The sequence below is a fragment of the Athene cunicularia genome, assembly GCF_003259725.1.
Source record: "Athene cunicularia isolate RWA chromosome 1 unlocalized genomic scaffold, athCun1 chr1_part1, whole genome shotgun sequence".
Taxonomy (NCBI): Eukaryota; Metazoa; Chordata; class Aves; order Strigiformes; family Strigidae; genus Athene; species Athene cunicularia.
In genome coordinates this window covers 83,752,471-83,774,812 of record NW_020799091.1, presented here as the reverse complement: position 1 = coordinate 83,774,812, position 22,342 = coordinate 83,752,471, and the positions used below count along the sequence as shown (strand labels likewise).

General features: G+C 37.5%; 1 protein-coding gene across 7 annotated transcripts in view; it reads left to right on the top strand.

Annotated features, from left to right (window-relative positions):
- Positions 1-6,611: 6,611 nt before the first annotated feature.
- The window catches only part of SMPX (small muscle protein X-linked), a 43,944-nt gene continuing 28,213 nt past the window's right edge, over positions 6,612-22,342 (top strand). For 2 of the 7 annotated variants that reach the window (XM_026860142.1, XM_026860132.1), the window contains exons 1-3: positions 10,337-10,432; positions 15,364-15,453; positions 19,055-19,208. In XM_026860142.1, coding sequence (XP_026715943.1) covers positions 10,394-10,432; positions 15,364-15,453; positions 19,055-19,195 — 270 coding nt within the window. In that variant the 5' untranslated portion in view covers positions 10,337-10,393 and the 3' untranslated portion in view covers positions 19,196-19,208. Of the gene's footprint in view, positions 6,778-10,336; positions 10,433-15,363; positions 15,454-19,054; positions 19,209-20,764; positions 20,828-22,342 lie in introns of those variants that run through there. The other 5 variants (XM_026860122.1, XM_026860119.1, XM_026860168.1 and 2 more) reach the window with 5 other exon arrangements.

The window sequence follows — 22,342 nt, the reverse complement described above, 5'->3', positions numbered from 1 at the left end:
TGGGTGTCAAACTCTAAAGAAAAACAAAGGAAACAGAGAAACTTGAGAGGTGTGGCTCAAATATTATTCTAGAATACACTTCTGTAAGAATATTAGTCTGGGGCTTCAGCTACTCATTTTAGCTTAGTCTTGTTTGCTCACCTGTTGGCCTGTGCATTCTCTGCAGTTGTTTAGAAGTTATATGTGAGAAAAAGCATGGAATATCTACTGCAAAGTAGCTGTTCAGCATTAGCTCCTATGCTACAATCTCTTTACAACTTTAAAAGTCTGTCTTTGAAAATGAATTTACCTAAATTGCAGGAAAAAGGTGCTCAGTCAGTGAAGGAGGAGAGCACACATGGGAAGCTAATGCCAAACAGTTGTGGTTTGGGGTTTTTTGCTTTAAATTACCTGTGAAGTCCCTATGTACACGATGCCCTATTCTGCTGCAGGATGGAAAAAAAATACAGAATAGTTCCGGTCTAACAGGTATTGTTTCATGCTTATTGTAACCTGAAGTAAATGCACAGGATAGCATTAGACCTATTGTTTGAAACCCCAGAACTTGTAGGGCAACACTGAACCCTAGGGGTAGAAGTGCACTTAGCTTGAGTAACTCAAAGTGAGATAACAGTTTGGAGAAGACCAAGTTGCCCAAAACAGAACACTATTAAATAGCCTGTAGCATTTCTGATCACATATGCATATATGGTATTTAGCAGTTCTGAATAATAGAAATGTCTTGTGCAGGATGAACTGATGAGAATATATCACCATAACTGTCTGCCTGGACTGTTACAGATGGTTGATGTAGATCCTGAATTGTTGCATCATACAGCATAGCGGTCAGTTAAACCAGCAGTGATTTTGTTCTGCCTCAAGGACCAGACTGTAAGGAGCTGCTTCATGATCACACAGCCTTCCACACAGTGGATAAACTCTAATCTTGACTGGTGTCCCAGTATACAAATGCCCTCTGCCCCGTCAGCCAGAGCACCTGTGAACTATCCACAACAGGACAGTGGTTTTGCTTTACATAGATCAGTTTATGTTGGGAACCTGAACTAAGAACATTTCTACCTAATGAAAATAATCAGTTTGAGAGCTGGCTGCAATAAAGCTGTGAACATCTTCATGGATACTCTAGCCAGAACATAAAGATTATGGCCTAGCACCTCACAGGTAGTTGGTGAGCACAGGAAACGCAAAGAAGCCTGCAGTCCTCGAATGTAATTTCCAGGAGAGATGTTTTTCAAGCACCACTTCTAGCTCCAGATCTTGAGAACTGAACTGTACTTCAAAGGGCTACCCCCTGTGTTGCACAGTCTGATGTGACTGTATAAAGCAGCTTAGTATTTATAGTTTCTATTTTCAGATTTGTTATTATCCTTGGATAGAAGATATTGCCAGTCCACGACCCTACTTCATATGGGTGTAAAGTAAGATGTGAATTTAAAAATTACTCTGTATAATTTCCTAAGAGAATATGTTTATACTATTTTTAATACTTGAGATTTGATATTGTATTGAAAAACATAATTTAGAAATTATCAGTTGGAGGACTTTTCTTTCTGTGCCAACACAGAATTTCTTTTGGCAATTTCTCTCTAAACAGAGAAAATATTTGTGTGGCAGGAGACCACAGATGATTGAAGAAAGTTCCTGTAGTAGATCTGATTCAATAAAAGTAGAGTTTGATGTAGATCATGTTTGACTACTTGATAGATAGGTATGACTAGGAGATTTATTCATATCTTCACCGTGGAAAGCATTTGTCTTATTTTTCAGAACGTTGGAGTTATGAGAAGCTAAGGATTTTTTTTCCTTATGGCTCATGGGAGCTAAGATAAGTGTCCTGATATTGATTCATACTTCAAAAATCTTCACACTCACAGTTTATCAATCTTGCATTTTTTATTTTCTGTTTAGCAGATGCAAACCAAAGATAGCAACTGGTCAGTCACATATGATTCAGAAGATTGGTGCAGTTGTCCTTGAATTTGGTAATTTTTTATCTAAAGGCATTCATTTCTTGATAATATCCTTGATATTCTGCTTCCTCTAGCCCATTGCCTCATCACCCTTGTTCTGGGTGCATCTTTCTATCAGGCAGATTTTTCATGTCTCAAACATGTCTTTATTCCTGTTATGCCATTTAAATGAGGAATCATCAGAAATTAGTCTGTGTTCTCTTTGTTAGACTTCAGATGATTGCTCTCACAGTGGGATCATAGCTGTGTGTGAGCTGATTACCTGCACAGCTGCAGTTTTGTTTTGTGCTTTATTACAAGAGATAAGTACGTTACTTTGTGTGGCACTAGTCCCCAAGTCCTCTGGTGTATCTGTACCTAGTTCTTGTACATCTTTGGGTCAGATGGGTACAACAGCAAAATTCCTTGCTGTACATCAGGTGATGTGTAAAAGATAATAGATGCCTATTTGAATTATCTTGATTTGTGAAAATGATGAGTAGTCTTTCTGTTCAAAATTTCACCAATGATTCAGTCAGTTCCTATTCTGTCAAACTTGTTTGCCCAGATCAATATCTGATGGTACAATATGTTTTTTGTTTCTTTTCCAAATGATGCTGAATCATTATAGAAGACAGAATGTTTACTAAATCAGCATGTTATTTAATATTAATATTCCCTTCAAAATCTTTTTTTATGGTATCAGCTTTGCCAGGTATAGTGGCTAAAATTTCCCAGGAGAAAAGTGGAAACAAATTTGTTGCTTGTACTTCATCATCACATTTCAGTCACTCAAAACATTTTGGTAAGTAAGAATTTTACAGAATACAAAGCAAAAGAGAATATGGCTTTTGGGTAATTCAGTGGTCAAAGCTATGATCTAGCATTTGTGTGGGTTATACTCATAATGCAGTTTTTAGAACTTAATACAAATTCTTAGATGATGCTAACAATGCTATTAAAAGATGCACTGAAATTTAGAATAAGGTCACTGGCAGCCTCTAATGAGATCATCTTCTTAATACAAGGCTAATTATTTCTTGATGGAACAATCTGTGATAATAATCATCATGCTTTTATATGGAAAAGAAAGAGAGCATGCAGGAGTTGAATTAATATTTAGCAGCTCAGAAATGTCACAGAAACAAAATCAACTAATTTAGATATGTTTGTTCATTTCCTGTCCACTAGATAATAGCAAACATTTTTGCATGCTATTTTATGTCATTCATTATTTAAATAGGCTAATGTTATTGTTGTTGGCATAGCTGTATGAGTAGAAACTCAGGAGAAAGTGCCTGATTTTTCTCTTGATATTAAGAAACATATAGATTGGGGGAAACTGTGAGAAACAATCATACAGTAGATACTTCTTCAAACAACTTTTCTTTTGACAGAGCAGCTGAGGTCTAATATTCTTTTTGCAATCTAGGATTGAAAATTATTTCCAGTTTAAATCAAGAGTAAGAATGGGCTTTGATGCCTGGTAATTGCTATCTACACTGTACTTCAAGTTTTTGTGTTCTGTCTAACCTTGTATGACTGGATGCCATTGCTAAAAGTCTCTGTCTTTCATCAAGACTATGTGCCAAATCATTGTTACATGGAGTAGATATATCTTTACTAAGGGAGAAGAGTCCAAGTGTACAAATAAAATCTCTGTGACTTAGAAAATGGATGGTGTTATTGTTTTTGCCAGGATCCTCTACATTAGTCCTCTGGTAAATCTGTCTGATAGCAGGTTTCTTATTTTTAAATCTTAGTCAATAACTTAGGTGTGTCAATTGAAGAGAATAGGTGCACTAGTTGCACTGCAAGTTTTGTTTTCTTATTCTTCACTAAACAACTAAAATTAAGTTAGTGGTAGGAATTAAATTAACCAAATACTTAATTTCGTGGCCCCACTATTCTTACCTGGTAATAAACTGTAATTTGTAGAGCTAAAATAAAGTTTTGCATTGCCAAAGATCTAGAATATGTTGCTACTACTTGGTAATTTGAAGCAAAACACCAGGAATGTATTTTTTAACATTTTACTTTAAAAATGTCTTATTTCAAATGAGCTGAAGTTGTGGCTGCTCATTTGTTGACTTGCATTTTCAATTGTATTACATTGTTTTCATTTCACTGAAACATTTTGGAATATAATAAAAAAAAAAAAATATTTTCTTTTGGGGGCCACGGGGAAGTTATATCTGTGCTCATGAGGTTTCTCAAAAAGCAAAACATTTAAGTAAGCATATTAAGTAGTGACAGCTTAAATAAACAATTCTGACATTATACGGTGAAATATTGCAGTCAAGAAGTAAGATACGTATGCATTTCTCTTAACCATCAACTTCACTCTCAAAACTAATAAGCTGTTCCAGGAAGCATGTTAACTTGACAAGCTTCTAGGAATGCAACAAAAGTATATTTTGAACTATACTGGGATTTTCATACTTCAAATAAATACATTGTTACTTTTTCTTTTGGATCTCTGTACACAAGACAATAAATTTATGCAGTATTTGTCAATGTACCTGGCCCTAACTTGCCAGGCATTGAATCCATCATCTGAAATGCACGTATACCTCATTATTTATTTAGTAAATCATCTGCTGCACGTATTTAGCAGATGAATCTGCAAGTCATGGGGCTGTGCATCCCAGTGGTTATTCAAAGGTAATGGTACTCTGCAAAATAATGGTAAAAGTGCCTGGTTTTCCCTTTAAAATCTACTCAGACCTACATTTTCTGATATCAGTAATAAAATTTCAGTGTACTTCTTTTATCCCCACAATTTCGGTGTTATAGTTTATGGGTGTTAGATATGTGACAGGGGTAGATTCTTTTCTTGTTTACGTATCACTAAGGCTATCTGTTAAATTACTTGTCACTGCTATGAAAATTTGTTGAAGGAAACAGTGTGAAGCTGGTATTTCTTATGCATATTTACAAGATGATGGTATTATAAAACGTAAGCAGTGGCCTACCTTTGCTAAATTAATGCCACATGAAAGAAAGAACTGTATATTCCAGAGCTAGTTTATAATATAACTATTGTAATAGAAATTGAAATAAACTCATGTACAAGACCATGTTACAAAAATATATTGCTGCTTTCATTGCCTTCTAATATTTTTGTTGCTTCGCATGGAGATATGTAAAGACTCCAGCTTTCCTTTAACATGGTCTCAACCACCTGGAAGGCAGGATCTTAGACTGTAACAGCAAACTCCTCCATTCTAGGCAAAATAGGTCTGTGCGCCCTGTTGTTAACTCTGCCGTGCTTCAAGTGCAAGAGTCTTCTCACGCCTCAAAATGTTTGACAACAGCCATGCTCAGCCTTTCTGAGGAATAGACCAAGGGGTGTCCTCGGAATGAGCTGACTGCTATACATACCTCCACCAGTCTTGACCTAACACAGATGCATGTGCTTGTTGCATGCCTGGTTGTGTGTCCATCTTGTCACAGTTCCTTGGGAAGGGGGTGGCTATGAGTAGTCTGCAAGATGCCAGAGCAAGTCATCAGCTTTATCATCTGCTTCCAGATGACAGTGCTTTTGGGAAGGAGGGCAGGAGAGAGTGAGTCACCGACTTAATGAAGTGATCCTCCTCGAGGATACTTGAAATGAGTGATTGGTCAAATAGGTTAAAATCAGGGGAAATCCTCTCTGAAATCACTATCCCAACCACTAGTTGTTCTAAATGTCTTTAGCATTAATTTTGAACATTACTGATCTTCTCCTAAAAGTTGCAAGTAGCAGCAGCAGCAAGTGGACACAACAGTATTGCCCATAATGACACTGCTGTTCTCGCTGTTCGTGTTGTGGCTCAGACGGAGCACAGGTATGGCAGAGAAGTGATGAAGAGGAAAGTTCACTCTTGTGAAGATGCATTGAAGATGAGTCTGTGCTTCTGGGAGTGGAAACACGAGGCTGTGCCCCACGCATGACTTGCTGTGGCAGATCTCCTTCGGTTGCCTTCACTGAAGGCAGTACTCCAGCCAGCACAAGCATGGCTGAATAATAACCTTTCGCTTCCCTCACGAGCTGTAGCAACTCCCCCCTACACTCTACCTTCAGCTTCTCTTCATCCATGTGTGCTAAGGCCCAGCATCTGGCTGCTGTGGCCTTGCGTGGTCAGAAGCCCTATGGCTTCGTCCAGTCAGAAGCCCTCCTCCTCCTCGGTAGCACGGCTGTCCTGCACGCAGGAACGCTATGCCGAGACCCCAAGGCAGCTGCTGGGCAAGTTCGCTCCCAGCCCGGCAGTGATACAGTCATGTTGGTGTGGCATTCACCTCCCCTATTTAGTTCCTCCGAGGTGAGTTCTTTGTAATTACGTCTCCATAATTATTTCCTTCTCCGGTGTGGCAGCAGGGAGGCACACGCTGCCCCAAACACCAGGGGAAGATCTGTGTGTTACCTTCTGCCGCTGTAAGCCTGGCGCTTGTGAAAAGCCCAGAACGACAGGGAGAGGGAGGGCAGGAAAAGGACCTAAAGGTGTGTTCCTTCAACACCTCCCGCTTAACACTTGAGCCCTGGTTTCATGATGGTCAAGTGTCACAGGGGACCAAGTTACAGGGTGAATCAAACTCTATATTTAGGAAGAACAACTGGAAGCTATGACAGGAATTCCCTTTTACACTTTGCTTCTCAGCCGAGTCCCACTCCAGCCTGGAGCAGCTCTCAGTGCCGTCCGGGCTGAAAGCATCGGAGCTATTTCAGACACATTAAAAGGATCACAGTCAATACCTCAGCTGGTGGAAGAAGTTACCTATTTCAGCATCAAAAGGAGGTGCACATACTCACTTGACGGTTTGGAGCTTTTCTTATATAAGTAAATAAGTAAGCTAATCTTGAAGGGGTCAGTTAAAAGCTTGAAAGACCCTTATGATAACTCTTTAATAACTGCTTCAAGATGACTACAATAGTTGTGGGTTTCTGCTTATCTTAATGTCTCATGCAGCATATTGGCATATTCAGAGCAGATTGTTACAGCTATTGCTTCATAGTCTGTGGGGATCTTTAAAGATTTAAACCAGAAAGTCACTTAAATACCTAGTGACTCATAAGAAGCATAACTCTGTATTAGTTTGAATACTGTAGTACATAGGTTATAAATATGCTTATTGTTTTCTTTATGTTTGTTATAACTAGAGAAATATTAAATGAGAGTTTTGATGGTAAGAGAGGTGTTCTTTCTCTGTAAGCTTAACAGGTAACTGTAGTGGAGTCAACTGCATTACAGAAAATGTGATCACATTTGCCTAGAGCATGTCGTAAGTTTTTCTGTAACATGCTGGAAGCTGCAAAGTGGGGGTTTCTCTTCTTTGTTTTTACTAGCTGGGTCTCACAGTAGTGTAGTTCCTGTCAAAGCCATTTAATAAGATAATACACTGGAGCTCTGTGTCCAAAATACCCGTTGTGCTTGATGCCATGAGTGTGGCGGGGGGAAAGGACAGCTTCCAGCTGGGGCAGGGGGAGGGCTTTTTCTGTCATCTGTGTGCTACTGTACATCTCTTGTGTCGATTACAAAAGATGGCATTATGATATCTCATCGTATTTAAGGCAAATTGAATAAGTCAGCTTATCATCTTGCTGCGGCTGTGTTAGAAATTATTTTTAGCAGGGGGACAGAAGATAGGTCCTTTGTTTTACAAAGTTTATTTTCAAAAGACTGATTGATTTCACTCTAGTAGTCTTGTGTTTTGTTTTACAAAGTTTCCTTTCGGAACACTGATTTATTTCACTGTAGTAGTCTTGTGTTTCGTTAATAGTCCTGTTAATGAGTATTTTTACTGTGAAACAAGGAAATTTGCAGGGGAAGTCTGGCATACAACAGCTCCAAACTGAACTAATGTTGCCATTGCTTTCTAAGTTTGGCTTAGCATGCAGCCCATAAAAGGTAAAAGATAAGGTGTGGGGATACCAAAACCACACTGGGGAATACATGCTGCATGTGTCTGCATTTGTCTGGCTCTGTACATCTGAAATCCTGCCGTGGAAATGAGAGTGAAGAGTGATATTTTCAAGTTTGCAGAGCTGATTGGAATGCCAGAAATAATGCAATCAGTGCAGCACTCTTCACTCTCTCCCTCTGAGGCACATGGCGAAAGAACAAAGGAATTTATAAGAATGAACTAATCACTTCAGTAATGGATGCATTTGTAATCTAAGATTTATTTTCCTGTGATTGATGGTCAGTATTGCTCTGGAGGGAAACTCAGGGAAGGGAAGGAAGGGGAGAGAGCTAGAGGAGATTGTCTATTTTTACCCAGTAACGTGCTGTTGTCCTGATTTCTCTGGCGGTAATGAGGACAGCACGAACTGGTAGGAAGATCACCTCCTCCAAAAACAGTCCTACACAATTGTATCATGCATCTGTCTTTAGGAACTGGTGTCTGATTGCAATCATTTTGAACACAGACTTTTTGTGAACCCAGAGCAACTCTCTGAGTAGCACTATCACTGTGCTTGTTTTAAAGTTGAGATTCAATATCAATCCTTGACTGTTTAGCTCTAGATGGCCCAAGAAGTGTGTATCGGTGCTTTTGCAATGCACATTCACACAAGATGGAGAAGTACATCTCAGCTTGAATTTTTGTGACAGTGTTTAGAAAGTAGATCCATGGTGTTTTAAAATGTTCCATGTTAATTTCCTGTGGTTTTGTTTCCATTTTTCCTTCTGATTAGAAAGAGGAGAAGATGATAAGAAAAATTAATTAAACTTTTCTGTGTTGTGAGTCCTATCTTTCCAATAAACTGGGGGATTGTTTTGTAATATCTTTGGAATACAATCACTGGTTAACAGCACAGTTATCTCTGTGCATAAGTAAAGATTTTTAAAAATGAAAGAGGGACAGTGCAGTAAATGCTTTTGGCTTTTTGAAACATGTGCAAAATTTTTCATGAGCTTCAGTGGCTGAGTTTTCATCCCCTAAAGTGAATTCTGAAGTTTTTAGAACTACCTCTGATTTTAAGATTGTAAATGTAAATGTAAAACCACAATATAAAACTGACTGGTAGCACACAGTTTTTATTTTGCATGGCAGGAATTTTTTCTGAGTTATTAATTTAATGGAAGCAATTTAAACCCGAAGCAACTTATGAAGATGACGTCCTCTGACTTAACACTGTGTTGGTTTGGACAGCACTCTTTACGGCTGAGAGTGTGATCAGAGGGAGACCTCTAATGGCAGGCCATTTTTAGTTTAAGTTCTGCTCACCGTTATACACAGATTTAAAGCCAATGTGAGAATATGCAAGGGCAAGTCTTCCATGCAGCTCCAGTGATACAATTTCAGGCTGATATTCTAGGCTGAAGCCAACCTACAACTCACCTACACTTTTCTGTGGTACTACCTCCATGTGACAGTTATACTCTTTGGAGTACGAAAGCCTTTGACCCACTTTTGATTTCTAAGTATATTTCTACTGTTCTCTCCTACGTCATTTATTACTTTTCTCAATACTTTCCTTCTCATCTCAGGTTAAGTATAGGAGCAAAAATGTTCTCTAGTCTGGCTGTGATCAATGAGTTCTCTGGTGAACTCTCTTCTCACCTTTTAGTATTACTATCTTATTTTGTATTATAATGGTTAAATAACCAGACTTTGATGAAAGTCTAGTCCAGTTAAAATCTTAATTCTCAGTGAAAGAATAAAAGGCTGAGATTATGTTTCAATTAATCTGATAATAAAATTTCTTGCTTTTTTAAAAAAACTTTACAGAATTTTTTTACTATGGTGTATTTCCCTTTGTTGTTATATATTAATACTATATTAGTCCATATTTCTCCTCCTGCATACAATTATATTGAAAACTCTCTTCTTTTTTATCTTATTGCTAAAGAAAATTGATGAATCTATATGATCTAAAACTTTGAAGATAGGCTACTTTCTGCCCTAGAATTGTCAGAGAGCTTTATAGTTTGGCCATCTTCATAATTTTCAATCTATAGGCATTAAAGATTTGCAAGGATTTGTGAGTCAGAAAATGGTGATTTCTGCATTTATCAATGTTTTGTAGCAAGTTATGCTTTATTTGAAATAAGGTTTAAACTGAGAGTTCTAATAATTCCCATGTACATACTGTGACAGGGATAATCATACATTTTTTTATCCTCAAATGCTTCCCTCAGTTCTTACTCATTTTACAATGCCGTTAAGGTTTGAGAGATTCCTTATGTTTACTCATTATTGTTTTTAATGTGAAAGAGATAGTTCCATTTGTGGCTATAAAAGATTAATTGGAGGAGCTCAGGTGTTCTGTCTCCTGATATTCAGAAGGAATAACTAAGCAACTCTGAAACTGAGATGGAAACAGGAGCTGAGCCGATGAAATGGATGCCTGTCAACAGGCAGCATGGGTTAAGTTCTAGCTTATCTCCCTTAGCTATCAGAATGTCAGAGCCTGTAACACTTTCCCATTTTGCTTGCAGGGATAAGCCTCTGTCTTAAAAATGTCAAAACAGCCAGCGTCACATGTCAAAGCCATTCAGGTAAGAGACAGTATTTATGTTTCTAATATAATAAAATAATAAATCCCAGCCTTCATTGCTTGGCAAACTGCATTTTTCCTCAGACAAAACACCACAAAAGTGCTAACTGGGGATTATTCTTTTAAAGTGAAAAGTTTGGAAGGTATGAAAGCACTGAAAAAGTTTGACCTGAAGAGCATCTTATGATCTGAGCTGATAAAAATCTGGATCAGATAGGTTAGTTGATTGCTTGCTTGCATGGTCTTTCCAGTGTTAGGTTATGCCTGTGGATAGATCAGGTAAGCAAAACATGTTGATACATCTGCATAACTGATCAGCATTATGAGTAAAATTAATTCTTGCAACTATTAGATTTTCTACAAAATTAATATAATTCTGGAAGAATTATAGATTGAAAAGATGATGGCATAGGTATTGGAAGTTTTTCATGTCTGCATTCCTTTAGGAAAAAAAACATAACTTCCAATTTTTTAAAAATAATAATTAAAAAAAAAAACCAACAAAGTAAAATGAGAGAAATGTTGATACTTTCATTTAAAAAATTCTTGTACATCACATGCCTCCTCAAATGGCATATACTTATAAGGGTGAAGCTGATTGTTACATACTTGTAAACGAAGCAGCTGGAGAATTATCCCATCACCATGAAGTAGCATCATGAAGAATGTAATTATCTCATGCTATCATCAATTCTTGTCAAAAGGCCAAAATAACTCCTGAACTGCAGAATTTTACAGAATTCTCATGTACTTTGTGAAATTTTACCCACCAGTTCAGGTTCCCTTGAAATTACATAAGAAACACAAAATGGGATTTCTAAAGACTGATCTGTTCTGTTTCCTCAAGATAATACTAACTCAATAGATTGGAATATCAAGAAGATTATTTATCCAGTGGTTAGACAGCACTCTGAAGTTGCAAGGCACTGTAAAAATGCTAGTTCTTTTTATCATCATCAACTCTACTAGAACAGGCACGCTCTAATGCTCTGATTCAGTTGAAATTAGCAGAAGTTTGTCATTGATTTAACTCAGTTCAAATTTTCATCCCTCTTTTACAGTGATAATATAAATGTTTGTATGATTAATGAAAAAATGTAGATAATTTATAGCTCAAAAGTATTTACATTTTACATTTAAAATCCTTAGGCACATACGAACATTTTTAAGGAATGAATTTGTTTTTTGTTTTTTTTCTTTAAAGTAAAGAAGTAATTGTAGAGTCTTTTTTTATTTTTATTATGACTTTTCAACTTCTAAATGTAAAAAAATGCTTCCAGTCTGTCCATTTTTAAAAGTGCATTACTTTTAATCACTAAGTTTAATATTTTAAGAAACTTTAATTTTTGCAAAGGTAATTTGAATAATGAGAAAAATTACAGCAGAAACTTTAAAACAAATATCTTAAACTTTGTGTCAAAGGTTGCTCCAGCAGGGACACTGGCACTTGAATTCATGCCTATTATACTTTGAGCACTCTAAGAACCACAACTCAAAATGTGACGTTACTTTTATACATTGTAATTCATATATTATGACCCTTTGATATTATGTGCTATTGTAGTAGGACCCACATCTCCTGGAAAATATACAACATGCTGCAGCAATGGAAATGCAATGACACTTTACTAACTGAAGAATTTCATGGTACTCTGTGTCAGAAGTGGCTTCTTTCTGACTGTATAAGACGTATGCTAAAATCTTCACTTGCCAACAGCCACTAAATACAGATGTGAAAGAATTAAAGGTAGCAATGGGTTTCCATGAGTAGTTCAGGGAGGCAGAGGACCAAAGTACTGTTTATTCCTGGTAACATTCATTGCTGGCCTCCCCCTCTCAGTGTGTAAAAGGCTGTATAGAGCTCTGACTGAAAATTATTCGACCAGTAAACACCACCCTTGGCTTTCCCCATAGGTAAGGATGAGGGGTTTTCTAAATTTTTTTTTTCCAAATTATATTCAGTTTTCTCTGTTGTTCCTTTATTATATTTAAAAATTGAATACATTTATATTGAAGTGGCTTTCTAGCTTATTCAGTCATCCTCCTGGACAGCCAGGGATGACTGTGATGCTGTGAAGAATTTTATCCATAACAGTCCTCAACTCATGCATAGCTGCATGAGTTGTATCCTAATCCAGATAACCTGCCTCTATTAAACAAAAAAAAGAACACTAAACAAACAAATCTCTAAATACCAGTTTAATTGAGTCAAACCAGCAATATATGTTATATGTCATGCTTACAGGCATTTTCCTTTGATCTGTTCAGGAAGACCTTAGTAGAGTACATCAGTACATACCTACTTATTATGAAAATTGCAATGACATCCAAAATATGGTAGGCATTTTCCAAAAACAAAGGAAGATGCAAACCCAATAGTTTTCATAATTAGTATGATTAAAAATAATAATCACACCAGAGAGTCTCTCTAAAGCAATTATAATTTAGGATTTCACTAGTTTGCGATAAAATATTTCCTGTTTAGCATTTTCCTGGACAGGGAACAGGCGAGGAAGAGATCACTGAGACTCATATCTCTGTCCCAGCAGACAGGTGCCAAGAGCTTTGAAATATATTTTGAAAACACATTTGCATACTTCTGTTGATCTCACCACAACAGAGTCCTTGCAGAGCTACACTGGCATACAGAATTTGGTCCACTCATTATGTGGCTGCTCATCTGCAGGAAGAGACCAGCACTGGATAAAGAGGGAGATTTGCAGCTCAGGACTTTGATACCTCTGTTCAGAAATAAGTCATACTTTCATTTCATACTAGAAATATTTTAATTTATAGTATGTGTTATCAGATCCAGATGGTGTTAAACTGTGTCTTAAAGGCTGCTCATTTTACCAAGTTAATGTTTCATATCTGAGTATGTCTTGTCCAAACTCTGATGTGAATGCACTTATTGCAGATAAAATAGTACAAACTGCTTTTGTGTGACAGAGATTACTGTGAAAATACTGAAGCAGATCAAAGAGTGGTTTATTTAATTTAATTAGCAGTCTGGCACTTAGAAGTTCATTTTTGTTTCCTGAACTGTTTTTAGTTATAGTTGGTCTGTCAATCACAGTAGGAAATGCAAGGGATGGATATCAGAATTGCCATGCTGTGGTATGCCCTGGGTGGCTGTGGGAGGCTGCTTCTGCTTTGATTGACCCCAAGGGGAAGGAATGCCTGAGTTTGAAATGAGCACCAAGAGGAGAGAGAACTCTTAATGTTTCAACTCTGCAAACTTGTGTGACCACGCTAGCTGTAAAGTGCAAAGAAGCTTCATATTCCAAAAAAAGAAGCTGCCTGGAGGTACCAGAGCCTAGCGGGGGAGATGCTTAAAATTAAAACCAGCAAATCTCTTTTTTTCCACTTCTAAATGAAATAATGGGTTAAGTACTGTGGGCTGAAAATGCCCTGTCTCCTGGGAACTTAGGAAGTGCAGATGAAAGATTTCACAATATCTAAACTAATGCTCAGTGAAAAAGCATATGAATACCCAGTTGTCTATAAACTACATGGCCCTACAGACATTTGCCAGCCCTTCTGAAATGGCCGATCACCTTGCATAAGTAAAATAATAGGAAATAGATAAATAGAATACAGGGAAAGGTACTTACTTCTTAGCAAAAGGATTCTTAATTTGCTTGATGTTTGATTACAGCGATCAGAACAGTAGTTGTTACTGAAAACAGTGGGCTGTTTTCCTGTGGTTGTCCAACCTGGGGCACAATCTGCCAAGACCAGGATTTGAGCAGAAAGATGGAATTAGTCATCTTCATTTAACGCAAATCAGTCAGATGGTAAACTACAATAACACAGCTCACTGTTGGGAGGTTCTCTGCTTCCGCTCCATAACATTACCGATTCACCCCCTGGTTTTACCAGTGGGAGTCATGATATTTTGATGACATTTCCTAGGAGCAGCTTCTCTTCTGAGATAACAAGATAAGAATAGGTATAAATTGTGCATTTAGTTGATCACGCTATTTGACTTTTAAAATAATCCAGGCTAAATCACATCGGGAAATCGATACGTTTTAGCTGCTCTTTCCTAAGCAATGTTTTCTGCCATTCTTTTCTCAAAAATCTTTACTTTGAAGGTATCTATTATCAGCTCCAGTAGTTATGGCTACTGGCTTTCTGCCACAGATAAAGAATTGGATTGATTCGTTCATGTGGGTATCATTCTGGAGGGAGTTTGCTAAAGCTGGGGGCTAGCCAGCTCTGACCTGTGAGCCCCTGCTGCAGATGGGGCTGGGGTGGCTGGGCAAAACCCAGCAGGGGCTGGAGGGTCAAAAAGCCTTCCTGACTTTTCCCACAGATCTTCGCAACCAAGAGGCGAATTTCTAAGGCTAAGGCATTACATTTGCAGTCTGTAGCACCCAGGGGTAAATTTTGTTGGTAAAATCACATCTTAAACACTCATAGCTTAAGATGGTTCAGGGCAGGCTTTCCTTACTAACTATCTGTGATTAAATGAGGTGAGAACTGGTGCCACTGCGGAAAGGAGAGTGCTTCAGTCATTTGTGTGTTATTTTAGGATATGAGTGATTTACACTTAAATGCTGATTCTGGCACTTGCTCTCTGTTTGACCTTGACCATGTCAAAGCAGACCCAGATGCTTAAAGACACTTTGGTGTCTAGGACTCATTCATTTAAAGTCCAGTGAAACCAGGGATCATTAGACTAAAATACAGAACTTCAAAAGCTTTCTAGGTAGCTTTGTTTTTTCACTTTCCATCTTTAAAATGGAGATGAAACCACTTCTCTTTCCCACGGGAGTCGTGTGATGATACATACATTGAAGGCATAAGTTCTTGGAAACCATGATAATGTCATACACTTGTTCCACCACTTTTGAGTTTTGCCATTTCCCAGCTGTATGTTTATTTATCAGTCCCTATTATATATGCCTCACAATTTCCTTCTCACAGGCTAATATTAACATTCCAATGGGAGCGTTTCGACCTGGTGCAGGCCACCCGCATAAAAGAAAAGAACTTACACCTGAAGAAGTGGAGGAGGTAAGAAAAGAAGGGGGAGTTGATTTTATTTTTTTTTTCCCCAGGAGAATCCCTGCCATTGATAGAAGAAAGCCTTTTAATCAGTCTCATAGTATTACATACCAATCCTAGGCATCACAGCTGAACACGTACTGATCATTCATGTAAATAACTGGCCAGCTATTAAACACTTCATATATATATATCTTGTTCTGGTTTTGATGCCAAGGCACCTATAGAATTTAAACTGCTTCAAAGGTGTGTAGCTCTACTACATAACTGCTGTCAGAAAAGAGAGAGGATTTCACCAGCAGTATTTATCCAGGTGGGAGCTGATGAGATACATCAGGAAAAGTTACAGAAAGGCTTTGGAAGAATATGCTACTCCCTGATGCCCTGTGGTGGGTTTTACTATCACAATAACAGCTTAACAATATTGGAACGGGTTTTCAAACCTGATGTTTTTTGGAATATTTATCATCAAGGAGAAATTGACTGTGGAGACTCATACATTTGCAAATTAAAAACAGAAATTGTGAACCCCTTTACCTGCATAGGGGTGAAAATATCCCATTTTAGATTGAATTCTATGTTTGCATGCCTGTATTTTACAGAGAGTATTTAACACTGAATTTTGAATATGAAGTCAAATTTATACTTTAACCAGCACTGATCACAAAGGTCATGATTAAACACATATTTCTGGATAATATTAAAGCACCTTATTTACCATGAACTTTTATGATAAATATGAATGAAAACCAATGTTGGAGGAAAAGGTAGTGGGATACTCCAAAGAAGAAAAAAACTCAAGTAAAGGTGGGTACTTACAGCTTCCGAGACAGCTGGCTGAGTTTATTCATATAGTCCCCACCCAGGAACTGGCCCTGCTAGGCCAGAGCTGCGGATGCTCCCTAGAGCCAAGGGCAGGAAAGGCTCAGATCAACCCCTCACAGCCTGGCTACCTCTGGCAGGACTCGGCTTGTGGACTTACCACCATGCAGACGGGGCAAAGCTGTTCTGGCTGGAGGGACTCTTGCCCTCACGCATAGCAGAGCAGTGAGGACCAGGAGGGAGGCGGATAGCCACTTCTTTCCAGGTGTGCAGTAGCACTGCTGGTGATTCAGCTCCAAACAAGAAGCAGCCAGATTAGTTCTGAACAAATCATCAGCTCCTGCTGACCTGACACAGGCACTTAAAATGGTCAGGTTCAGTTATGTAAGAGATAATCTTTCCTATGCTGTCTAAATCATACTTTTTTTCTAAATTTTGACATATTTGATCTAAATAGTGCTCTGTTTACAGAGAACTTTCCTGAAGAAAATAAACCCAGGCTGACTTAAATCTTTTTACAAAGATTTAAAAAAACTAAAACCAAACATACAATGTGACCTTGAACGCATATTGTGGCTTTTTTGCCTGGAAAGAAATCAAAGCATATTTTCTCCACAGTAATTAAACTGGTGAAGGAATGCGTGTTATTAAGCAGAAACTAATATAGCATGTGTGAATTCTGGTAGTATTGAGAAATAAAATAAATGACTAGTGATGATAATTAGATTTGGTTGGGTAATTGAATATTACTTTTCTTCTCAGTTATGTGAATAGTGTATATGTGACAGACATTACAGAAAGTTCTTGGCCCCATTTTTATAGCCAACATGCAATGAAAGCAATGGGAGTAAAGACTATAGGAACAGGTCTTGTAACAGGAATAGAATAAAAACGCTACCAGTGAACTTATCTTTTCAGCTTTCTCATCTCATTAAGTTTTGCAGTACAGCTTGTGATTCTTTAGATCAGCTTTAGACAAATATAACTTTTGAGAACAGTGCTTAGTGTTTTTCACTATATTTTCAAACCTTGTCAAAGGGGTTGAGGGAAATATGGGTCTTACTCAAAGTGATGGTGGAGTCAGAAGGGAACATGCATTTTTGAAGGTCAGTGGAGTGGGCATGATAACATGCAAAAGAAATGGGGGGTGGGAATTTCATAAAATCACTCTTCTTCAGTCAGAGCATTTCCATGAAGTTATTTGTTAACTCCTGTCATATATCTAAGTCACTCTTCAGATTTCTTCAATAAAACTGAAGGCCAAGGTCTGATCTCAGTTGTGCATTGCACACAGAGTCATTGATACGGGGGGATGCAGTCATAAATAGCACACACCTGAGATTGGAAGGGAAAACTAACAGCAATTTATGGAGTTCAAAGTCTCCAAAATGTGGTCAAAGTTTGCACTGTTTGTAGAAGAAATGGTATTGTAGATGACTTGAAACAGTATTTTTACCACAGTATCTGCTATGGGGGTTTGGGGAATGGTAGTTTTTCACAATTATTCAGATTAGTTAATCATGAGAGAAAACAGTCAAAGGAAAGAACAATACAGGCTCATGGCTTAAGGATCAGATAGGAAGAAAATAGGCTTTCTAAAATTCCTTGTTTATTTGCTACATTACAAAAAGTCTACTTCCTCATTAGCATGGGTTCCTTTAGTCAACAGAAAAAAGAAGGGTTTATTTGACAGATAGCTTTATAATTTTAAAAATAAAGTAAAATACTAAGAATTGACTCTTCAAGTTCAATACACCTTTCCAAAAAGGGTGGCTAATGAATCTAAATACTGAATTAACTCCAAAAAGGCCATTCTAAAAGGACATTCACAATCAAAAAATAAAAAAAATAATTGTGAAATAATTTACAGTAAAATATTAATTCATTTCTAAACCTACATGATTCCCCTTCTATGGCAGCTTTATAAAATTCAGAACAGGTTGAATAAACCTTAAACTCCCTACTGGAAAACTATTCCTTCAAAACATTACTCAGTCTAGAATACAAATTTTCTTAAACACATGCTGTACCTCACCTAGGAGAAATAGTACAGCTAAGGAAGTACAAAGGGCTGAAATACTGTGGTCCATTGGGAAATTAGCTGAGATGCTCACGATTGTGTAAGCGCTGTATTTTTACAGTGTCAGCAAAATAGCTGTCAGGCACTACCCTAATTCAAACATAAAATGACAAAAACCCTCTGGTCTTAAAAAAGAGGTTAAGAAAAATTAAGCATCAACTCAAACTCAGCTTGAATGGAGGTCCATAACCTACTATACTAATTTTCTTATTAAGTCCTATCTATTTTGGAGACCATAATCTATTATCATAGCTCTTCAGAGCTGCAGAAGCGCATGATGGTTTTCCTCCTCAATTGGCTGGCAACTATGAGACTCTGAAATAAATTAGATGATAAAAATGGTTATTCTGCTTTTTTTTTTCCCCTAAAATATGAAAAACCTGGTAGTTGCCTTTAATACTCCACTCAGTTAGTTTACTGCTAATGGTCTGACACTGTAAATGCTTACTTATTTACCAAAAGATCCACATTCCCCTGCAATGAGCACCTTCAATTTTTTTTTTTTCCAAATGCTTTTAGACATTTTAGACAACAACCAACAAAATAACCTATCTCTTTCTCTCCTCCCCCTTGCCCCCTCTCCCCAGTTTCCATTGGGATTGCATTTAGTATAAAAACATCCTTTCCTGTTTCTCAAATAACTGACCTATGCTCATGCTCAAGAGATTGCTACTGCAGCAGTAAGGTCACTGGTATCCTTTCATGCAGAGTGTTCCTGCTTTGCCAGAGGAGGAGAAAGACAAGAAACATCTCCCAGGAGCTAAGAAACTTCCAGGTCCTGCTGTCAACTTGTCAGAGATTCAAAACATAAAGAGCGAGCTGAAATTTGTCCCCAAAGCTGAACAGTAGCTGGAACAAGCAGGTGAGTAAAAGAGAGGTTCTTTGCATGGCTCTAGGAGAAGCAGGCTGATCCAGAAACCTCTTTGTGTCAAAAGATGGCTTTCCAATTACTTCAGAGGACCCGGAAAAACACCCTGTATTTCAAAGACAAAATATAAGAAGGTCATAAACATTGGAATTCTCTGTTATTTCAAACATGAAGCATGTAGGAAACTATATCCAATGATATATGGCACCCATCAACAGGCCTAACAAAAAGTATTTCAGCTAGGAATATTGAAGCCAGCTTTGAAATACCAGCTTCTTGCTTTACAAGCACAAGGTCCAGTTTTACAGAATATAGGACTTGTATTCATACACTCTAACTATAGCATCACTACACTCTAAATAAGTGTTTTACAATGCAAATAAATTTATTGTATTGATGCACAAATAGGTCAGTGTTTTTAAAAAGCTCCTTTGGAATGTTAGATACTTGATATTATATTATTTCTGTAATCCAAAAGTGACATGCTAATGGCTCTATGTAGTTGATCACACAAAAGTACCCAATGCCATTTGTGGAATCCAAGGTCTTCCTATATATCTATGTGGGGCTTGGAGATATGATATAGGACCTTGGGGAGATCTGTGCTCCTCTGGATTGGCAGCTAGAGACCAGGCAGGGACCCTCAGGCACTGCAGACAACACCAGACACCTATGGGTTGATCCACTGGTTTATGACTAGTACCACAGTTCATACTTCGTCTTATTTTGCTCAATGTCTGGATAGAGATCAGTGATGAGTGGAGTTCCTTAGGGGTTTGCACTGGGACCTGTGCTGTTTAATATCTTCATCAATGACATAGACAGTGGGATCAAGTACACTCTCAGTGAGTTTGCAGATGACACCAAGCTGAGTGGTGCAGTTGACAGGCCTGAGGGATGGGATGTTATTCAGAGGGACCTGGACAAGTTCAAGAAGTGGGCCCATGTGAACCTCATGAGATTCAACAAGGCCAAGTGCAAGCTCCTGCACAGGGGTTTTCAGTGACATTTTTCGTAAGTCCTATAGTGAAAGGACAAGGGTTAATGATTTTAAACTAAAGAAGGATAGATTCACACTAGATATAAAAAAGAAATTTTTTACAATGAGGGAGATGAAACACTGAAACCAGTTACCTAGAGAGGTGGAAACATTCAAGGTCATGTTGGATGGGGTTCTGAGCAACCTGATCTAGTGGAAGGTGTCCCTGTCCAAGGCAGGAGGGGTTGGACTAGATGGTCTTTAAAGATCCCTTCCAACCCAAACCATTCTATGATTATTTTCTTTAAAAGGAAATATTCATCACTTCAACGCAGATTTCAGAATCATTTCCATCTAATTTCCAACAAGGCCCATAAGCCTCAGTTGTTTTAAATTCTGTGCCTTAAAGAAATTGTGATAATTTCTGTCCATTAAATTATCCTCTGATATTCTTTGAATATCAGTCAGTACAGATGCAACAGGCAGTTACAATGAAAATTCATGTCTACCGACAAGTTTCAATACAAAAAACCCTGACTACTGTACAAAAAAAGATAGTTGTGTCACATAGGAGTCACCTGAATTTCCAATTGTGCCTATTGAAACAAGTCCTTTTTATCGTGGAGAGGCAAAGGAGCTAAGCTGAGCAGAAGAACATAATCTGGAATTTACTGCACAGAAATATAAAAGAAGAAAACAGAAAACAGTGCAGAAGGGGTCTGGGAACATAGAAGTGCTATGGATCAGGAATCTTGAAATAAATGGCAAATAATCTGAGTGAATTGCCTCAATACACACTGCAACATTAACTTATTTTTTATGTACAGCATAAATATACCATTCAGAAGGGTAAAGTGTTTAGGCTTTTCTTGCTTTTACCCTGCTGGGTCATAATGTTCCTGTTATTTTAAGGAAACAACAGTCTTTCTCTTCAGAAAACTTGGGAAAAAGAAAATTAACATTTTGTGAAATGTAACATTGTAGTCATCACACTAAAGCAGTACCCAGAGAAATATGAATTTTTAATGTGAGGCTTTAAAAAGGTTCTTCTCTGTAAGAAATATTTAGACATAAATTTAACCCCATATTTATTCTGATTTTCTATTTTCAACGTTTGCTATTCTCAACATTTAAAACATTTTTTTAAAAACTAGCTTACTGAGAGTATGACAGAAACATTTAGGGCATGCACAGAGAGGGTGTGCACAGAGATTCTCTAAAGAAAAGATTTCTACAGAAAGGTTAGCAAAGTAAAGGGCATCTTGAAAGCTGTGAAGTCATTATGAAGTCATTTTTGTCTTCACACTAATTTTGGTGTATTGGTTATCAAGGTCTGACAGTGACACAGATTTCTAGATTTTGGATAGTAGTCACAGATCATGTCTGGAAACTTGGTTTCTAGAAGAGTTGCAGGCACAATACTAACTGGAGACTAAGAGTTTGGGTTTGTTTGCAGTGTGGAACTAAGCATATGCATAAATTCTACATAAAATCAGGATGTAAATCAATCACTTGACATATCCAGAAGCCTTGAATGATACCAGATCTAGGGATTGTCCCCTATGGAGGACATTCATTCATCAGTTCAGTTGTTTTAGGCATGACCTGCAGCCTTGTATAAAATATGATATAGTCAGTGAATTGTTTTATAACTGATTTTGCCAAGCCAGTTAAGATTATCTTTATTTGCAAGAAATTAATGCTCGCATCTGCCCAATTCTTTGCTTTGTCTCCAAGAAGGGGTTAGTGATCATCCTTTGGATGCGATCCTCTCTAAAGAATGGTAAACTGACTGGTCAATAGAATATGCCTGTGCAGATTGAGTACTGATAAATGAGGGTGTTCTTTACACAATTTGGAAATCAGTTCTCTCTCACATCAGTACAATAAACTTCAGATATTCACTGTTGAGGGATTTCCCTTTGATAGTATTTTTATATTTCTTGTGGTACTCTGTAGGAAATACTCACTGAAACTAGTAGAATAATTTCAAATTCTCTGGATAATTTCCATTATGCTGTAATCCTATAACATGATACCATAAAAATATCAAAAATATACATAAAGATGTCAAAAATACCAAAGGTTTTACAACTACAACAGTTATTTCTACTACTACTAATATTTCTACTTCTAATACTACTTCCTT